At 44.1% G+C, this 7734-nt stretch overlaps 1 protein-coding gene across 1 annotated transcript; it reads right to left on the minus strand.

The window, feature by feature from the left end:
* Positions 1–636: 636 nt before the first annotated feature.
* adprs (ADP-ribosylserine hydrolase) lies at positions 637–4992 on the minus strand. Its single transcript, XM_085767462.1, has 6 exons — positions 4643–4992; positions 3940–4036; positions 3609–3816; positions 2405–2592; positions 2229–2329; positions 637–1265 (listed from the first exon to the last, which is right to left on the minus strand). Exons 1-6 carry the CDS (start codon positions 4830–4832, stop codon positions 904–906), a joined length of 1146 nt encoding a protein of 381 aa, XP_085623588.1. The 5' UTR covers positions 4833–4992; the 3' UTR covers positions 637–903.
* Positions 4993–7734: the final 2742 nt, after the last annotated feature.

The raw sequence follows: 7734 nt of genomic DNA on the forward strand, positions 1-7734 counted from the left end.
CTTGTTAGTTAAAGTTTAAATATCTCACTTACTTTAGAAGCAGAAGATGTAAAGACAACAAGGTTTGCATTCATTAGCCATGTTGCTGCATGACTCCAGTGTTGGTTTGTTGATCCAAGCTCCACTGTGGTGGACACACTACAACTCAAGAAAACACATACAAAGACACTAACATGTTATAAATTCAGAAAACAGCTTAATCAATTTGACAACAAAAATGCAAAAAATCACAACACAACAGAAGTGTTTCCAGGGACACAAAAAAGTGGTGAAGTGTGGGGCACTCAGTGCTTCTTGACTTTAGTTGGTAAGTAATGAGGGTGGTTACCTGTTAGTGGTGTTTGAAGACAAGGTAGTAGTTTATTTGTTTTATTATAATTCAGTTATTATTTTAAAAATGTACTGTTAGCTTAGCATTCAACTTAATTAGCTGGATCCTTCACGTTTTTGTTCAATTGTAGATTAAAAAACAATGTTGATGTTTGCATACATACTAATCAGCAAGTGAGCGTGATACCATGAGGATGTTGATGTTAAGCTATGGAAGCTAGATCACTAGATCAATCAGTTATCTTGATGGAGACCTTCCTGAGTCATGATAGAGTCATAAATTAAAAGAAAACACACATACAGATTGTGTGGATTAAAAAAAAAAAAGTTTATTAAATAACCGTCATCCACCAAAAGGATAAAACAACACATGGCCAATTCATAGTGCAATTTTCACATGACAAAAGATTGTTCAACACAAAACAGCAGAGAGCAGGACATGGATACTGTGTGTAATGTATTGTATATGCATCTGCAGACAAAAAAGTCTGACAAAGGAAAATGACAGTGTCCCTTGTGTATATTTCATGTGTGTCTGTGTGTGAGAGTCTTTTTGTCAAAATCCGTGAGGCATCACTCTGCCTCAGTTTTCTTCTCTGTACCGTTTGCACAGCTCTGCTCTCCCTGCCCGTTCCCGCCCCCCTGTGACGACTGGTGGTACAGCATGTGAAGCCGCTTAGCGTTCATGTCCGCATCCTCGGCCCCCTCACAGCACCTCATCCAGGACTGTGGAACGGCCTCGATGCCGTAGTGGGCCCCAGCGATGGCCCCGGCCATGCAGGCTATGGTGTCTGTGTCCCCTCCCAAGGCCAGGCTGTAGGCTATTGTCCTCTCCAGGCCGCCGTAGCTCTCTGGAAGGCATTCCCTGGGCTGCAGGCAGTGGAGGACACAAAAGATGGCTGTGGGGACCGAGTGGAGTGCAGCGATGCCGTTACCTAGAAGCAAAGACAGATTCAGACTGGAATCGCACGTTGCTGTAGGCAACATTTAACTACATGTTAAATCCCTGCTCTCTTTTCCACTTAAATCCAAAATAGTGGGAGAATGTTAGGGATGCACCGATCCAGCTTTTACAGTCCCAATGCCGATACGAAACCTGGGCTGTGTTTATCAGCCGATATCCGATACCCATCCGATACCACTGATGAAGTAATAAACTGTGTACCTTGCCATGTGGAAGAGAGTGAGGGCATCAGGCTCGACTTAAAGCGACCCTGAGGAGTTTGCTTTTGGTTATGAAAGAGTCTCATATTAATGTGGATGAATCTACGTTACCACTTGTTAATGGGCCCATTTTCGATAAATATATCATTTTGTCTTTATAGTTATTTTGATATTGATATTATTATTTAGTGGTAGACTCGCCCAGCATTTCCTAGTTTCAGTTTCCCGGACATGTCATGGGTCATGGGAATAACGCCGCCGGACCGCTAGTTGGCATTGTTTATGGTCAGAACTACAGCGGTATCTTTTGTCTTCGAACCACCGACTCTAGTTCATGATTAATGAAAACATTCTTGGCAAATGTTTTCGCTTTCGTCCGTCTTGTGCCAGTCCAAGAATTTCACCATGCGCGCGGAGGCTCATGGGAAATGTGGTGTGAAAACACTTTGCTTTCCAAAACTCCTCGTGGTCCCTTTAAACTTCACTTTCCTAACTTTGTAAAACATTGCTGCTGTGTTTGTTGTCTAACCACATGATGTAGTACACGTCATGACGAACATAGAATTGAAGTGAACAGATCCGCGTCATGGATCAGCCCCATTATCTGATGCCCGATCTAGCTATTTAGTCAATATCTGGGCTGATATCTGATCTTAATATCAGATAGGTGCATCCCTAGAGAATATAAGACATTTCATGAAGAAACAGGTGAAAAGCCAGATGCAGATACTGACCCAGCTCAGAGATGACCTCCTCTATGCTGACCTTGTTCCTGTCCATCAGGTCTTTAACTCTGTGGAGGCGCTCACAGAACGGCTTGTCTGCTTCCTTTAGGCTGAACAGACACGTCATGTTAGACACTTCACACGTCTTATCTTGTATGTCTGAACAGATGTGTGGTTTTACTCACATTCTGGCGTCATTGCGAGTTGCCTCATCGTCCTCAACTTCCTCCATCTCTGTGATGAGCCTGCTGATGAACTGCTGAGGTAAGTCAAGTGCCCCCTGCAGAGACAGGTGCACTGCTAACGCCTGCAGCACGGCTCCGTTATAACCCAGAGAGCAGGAGTGGGTCAGCATGGCGCCCAGACGAGCAAACTGCAGAGGAAAGAAAAAAAAAAGAGAGAAATCAGTCCAAACAGAAACTGAGATGCCTGTTTCACTTATTAGGTCATTTTTATTTATAAAGAGAAATACTTTGACTTGGATTCTTTATGACTTGAGCAGAACTGAAGATAAAGAAGAACAGAAATAAAGATTATGTGACTTATTTAAGAAGGATGTGGGACTTGACTGAGAATATGCAACACAATTTTAATCAAGATAAAATGTCATTGTTTAAAGCCATTGTTTAAAAAAATGCTTTCTAGGGGCGTCGAGTGGCACAGGAGGTTAAGCAGGCGCCCCATGTGGAGGCTACAGTCCTCGGTGCGGTTCGGGTGCCGCGTCAGGCGCTCTTTCCTGCATGTCGTTCCCCCTCGCTCTGTCTCCCTGTTTCCTGTCTCTCTCAACTATACTATCAATAAAGGCATGAAAAGCCAAAAAAAAAAAGCTTTCTAACTTGACCTTATGTAGAGACTTGATTCTTCATTTGAGATTTGTGAGTTGAGTGTCTTCAGGGTCACAACTGGTTTACCATGTATCCAACATCTAATAACAAACCAATCTGCCTTTTTGATACACTTTGACTGAGTGACAAACCCCTGTTTCCTAATCCTTGTTTGTGTGGTGTGGTTGTTATGCAGAAATCATTGTTTAATGGCTGCCTGAGGATTTTTAAGGCTGAAACTGAAGACACTTCAAAACTAGACAACACAAGTTAGAGCGGTGTGACTCTCAGCTTCACTGTGATCAGAAGTCACGCAGTAAAAACACCAATCTTTACTTCCACTAATTGTTGATTATTATTTGGAGTGGTTGCAGCTGAGCTAAGATTACACTACAGCTGCATAGAAGTCAGTCATATAGCACTACAAATAAGAGAAAAGGCAAAACTGTATCAAAGATGACTCCATAGGAACCAGCATAAAGAACAAATGTGATTTCATAGGATGCCTTCCACATGTGTGTTCTTTGTAACATGCTTGGAGTTCACAAACCAAGCCTTTTCTCACCTTTTTAACATCAGCCAGGTCAGGGAAGGCCAGTGCAAAGGGAGCTGCCCTCATGGCCCCGCCATTCCCAAAGGAGCCTCGACCATTAAACTGGTCCCTGGCTGGCTGGTACACATCGCTGAGCTGGGGGGAGGACAGCTTCTTCAGCACCTGGATCACCCCAGAACCATAACCACGACCGGGGGATGCACTGTACTCCTTGGCAAATCTGAAGGAATGAGATACCTGAGGTTCAGCGTGTGTGTCTGTGAGTGCTGTTCATTTAATCCACACATTTTTGAAGCTATTACACTATAACACGGTCACACACCAGCAGTGTGCACATGTTTACCTGCGAGCCATGTCCTGCTCATCAAAGCCAGTACGGGTGAGTAGAGACTGGACCACACAACGCGCCATTGCCGTGTCATCACTGTATTCAAGAATACCTAACATGCACAAGCAAGTATAAATATACAAAGAGTGCATTATACACAAAACATCATGCATCTGAAATATTATATTTAGAAGTATTTCAGCACCATTTAGAAATTGGCTATCAGGGATAAACTACAAGTTGAATCATTTAATACATTTAGTAGTCCTGCTGAAATTATTACTCCATTAAACTAAAAATTTCCAATGTTAATATTCTAATTTATTGGTAGATGATCTTATAAAGTAATAATAATTATTATAATATAAAGTAATTCTTAATCTTATTGTAATCTCTTCATAAAGCACCAGCATTTTTTTTTTGGTAACACTTTACAAAAGCATTTGGTTTTCTCATTTCTAACTCAATAGTTTGAGTTTTACCCATTACTGATGATTATCTACTTCTACATTTGGACGTAATAGATACTTATAAGAAAACTAAAACTGAGTGACTACTGGCGGTTGTGTCGTTGATATTCCTACATGGCTTGAGGCTATACATTGACATGTGTGCAGAGAGCGGGAGGCCGGCGGGGTCTGATCATGTGTATCTGTCATCAGCACCACTTTACACTGTGGTGTGTCACCTTTATGAATCTAATAATGTCTTCACACACCGTTTCCTTTCGTCTCGTCGTCCAGGCTGCTCAGGTGCTGCAGCACACTCTCCATAGGAACCTCCTCCGCTCCTTCAAACTCTCCGCCGACACAGTCCCCGAGCACCGCGGCCACCAGCGCGCCCCTAAACCGGGACAAAGACGCCGGGCCCCCCGCTGCTGCCACCGCTCTCACCGCCGTCATTGCCATTCATCCGCCGGTGAAGAACCGTCAGCCTACACCGAGACAAGCACACCGCTGGTCCGCAGACCAGGCTGGGAGACAGGGAGAGGACGCAGTGCAGAGCTCAGCGACGACAACAACAACAAACGTTGACTTGCCTGTCCCTTCCTGCTGCTTCCTGAAAACCTCTGGCTGTCCGAGTCCCGGATGAAGGACCCGGCCGTCACGCGCAGAGCTACACGTCCATAGACCGGACTCTTTATATGTCTATGGGACTTTCACTGGGACAAAACCTGCAACCTGCTCTGGTTTAGTTATCTCTATACAAAGAAATCCGTCGGATACCGAAGTGGACACAATAAACGCGACCCAACTTTCTGGAGAAAAGAAAAGTGCAAATGTGACGTAATCACTAACGTAATCCCGAGATGAACGCATGGTGCATCATGGGAGTTTGCGGGACGTAAAGGAAGAGGCGCCAGTTTTGATCATGGATGTATTATATTAATTTTTTGATTATGAAGTTCTAGCCAAAATAGCCTGATTTTTTACATTGTAATGTCCCTTTACTCATTTTTCAAGAGGTTAAAAGTACTGGTTGGGGTCAAATCCTGTAAATCTCACTCTGCTGAGTGTCATTTTGGGGGAACATATCCCTCTATGTTCAATACCAGAGGCGTGAATCAGTTTTTGGCAGGCAGAATAGCCTGGATTTTACATTGTAATGTCCCTTTACTCGTTTTTCAAGAGGTTAAAAGTACTGGTTGAGATCAAATCTTGTAAATCTTACTCTGCTGAGTGATATAAAGTAATTTTGGGGCAACAAATGTACAATACCAGAGGTAATCAGACTCCAGCACTCAAGGTGATTATTAAAACATACTTTTCCATCAGGGTTTGGTGGTGTCTAACCCTAACCCTAATTAAATGGGGGTTGTGTTATTCATTAGCTGTGGCCATCACATGTTGACTGAAATAACTTTTCTAAACTTTTTTGAGGAGTTTATATTTTCACATGCCAGTGGCAAAAACTGTAAAGTGGAATGTGAGAGCCAATAAGAAGAGTTTAAATGTTCCATTCTGTTACATTGTAATAAAGTGTTTCCCACTTTAAAATGTCTCAAAATTATATTTGTGGTGCTGAAAACATGAAACAGTAGCTGTAGGGTAGTCACAGCATAACCACCTATACTGATACGTTTCCAAACTATTTTGAGGAGTTTCCTAATATGTGACTTGATAAATGTCCACCCTTTTGCTGTATGCTACATTTATTGAAATCGTCTTCTTCTGGACTGGAGCTCTGAAAAGATGAAAACATGTTGCAAATGAGACCACATCCAAAAGACCAAAAGGATCACAGGGATAATAGATCCATGATTACGGTACATGTAGAACAGCCTTTCTCAAAGTGGGTGCCGCGGCCCGCGGCACACTGGGGTGCCGTCTGACTGCGTCAAGGGTGCCGTGAAAAAAATACCTCTTCTGACATTTCATAGAATACATTCTCTTTACTATATGCAAAGGGGCCGTGTCCACCGGACGCCCTTTTAGCGCTCTGGGCGTCTACGAGCTCGGAAAAAAGCTCTCTGCGCTTTCTTTTTTTGTCGCTGCGCTCAGAGCGCTCAGAGTTTATGTTCAACTTTTGGAACAGCGCACTTATCAAGCGGCTCGGACGTGAGGCGGCTCGTTTCGGCAGCGTTCAGAGAGAGAGAGAGGGAGAGAGTGAGAGAGAGAGAGAGAGAGAGAGAGAGAGAGGGAGAGAGATGCGTAGTACCAGGCACACGTCTCACATTGATGGTGAGTCACACCCATAGACTGTAAAAAGAATGGACGTAGCGTCCGTGACGTCACCCATTGGTTTTGGGGAGTCGTTTTTGTGACTCAAATATGGCGGCCTGAACAGCGCCATGTTGGATTGGCCGGCCGAGAACCCGCCCACTGGCCTCGAAGCAGCCTGTCTCCGGACCGCTCCGGACCTGTCACTCAACGTTTCCGCGCCCTAATTGGTCAGAGTTTTAACCTAATAACAGTAAAACGGTAGAGTTTAAAAAAAATTCACCCCCCTCAGAGTGTGTGCGGGGGTAGAAACTATCGATTGAGAAAAAAAAACGTTCTGACACCAGGCTTTTAACATGTTTACTGAGGATGTAAAATCGGCGATTTTAACATGGGGGTCTATGGGGAATGCTCCCTTCTGACACCAGCCCCCAGAGGAAGCCGGGGGTGTCACTACCCGATTTGCGACGCTACCCGATCTGTGACAAAACTGGTCTGCGCATGCGCAGACCGGCCGCCATCTTGGACAGCTGCCTACGGCAACTCCACTTGGACAAACTTCATTTGGGCACTGCCCGATTTGCGTACATGCTTAAAGTTCTGTGAAATTAAAATACGGTACTGTGAAAATGATTAAAAAATAAAATAAAATAAAATAAAAACCGCGGAGGTCCGTCATAAGACAGCCGCGGCAGACTCGTTTATTCAGTGAGTGTTGTGGTAGTTGTGATTGTTTGTGGTTGTCATGGTGATGAGGCCGGCGAGAAAAGAGGACAGTAAAAGTCCGCCTGTGTTCCTGTTTTCTGAGCATCAAGATCCAAACCACCACAACCAACCCTCAATTTACATTACTAATAAAGTATTTAAAAAAATTAATAAAAAGATAAACCGTCTCTGGCGACGCACACAGGGCAGTGATCCTAAGTCAATTCAACTAAGTTTGTCCAAGTAGAGTTGCCGTACGTGGCTGTCACAGATCGGGTAGCGTCGCAGATCGGGTAGCGACCGTTAATATAATACATCCATGGTAGCGACAGGGGGGATTGCAGTTTTTTGAACGCGGAAGTGAGCTTCACTTCTCAGACCCACAACTGCCCCCTTGGTCACACCCCCTCGTCTCTCCAGTGGATCTGTGTCCGCTCTGTTCCGA

The sequence above is a fragment of the Trachurus japonicus genome, chromosome 22 (assembly GCF_045865225.1).
Source record: "Trachurus japonicus isolate A0001 chromosome 22, Traja_1.0".
NCBI classification, from domain to species: Eukaryota; Metazoa; Chordata; class Actinopteri; order Carangiformes; family Carangidae; genus Trachurus; species Trachurus japonicus.

Bases quoted from the DNA above. Each gene is read 5' to 3' on its own strand.
- adprs (XM_085767462.1), bottom strand. From the start codon at position 4,832: ATGGCAATGACGGCGGTGAGAGCGGTGGCAGCAGCGGGGGGCCCGGCG. The intron at 4,037-4,642 runs GTGTGTGAAGAC...TGTGCATGTTAG, and splicing joins CGACGAGACGAAAGGAAACG to GTATTCTTGAATACAGTGAT. The intron at 1,266-2,228 runs GTCAGTATCTGC...CTTTGCTTCTAG, and splicing joins GGAGGTCATCTCTGAGCTGG to GTAACGGCATCGCTGCACTC.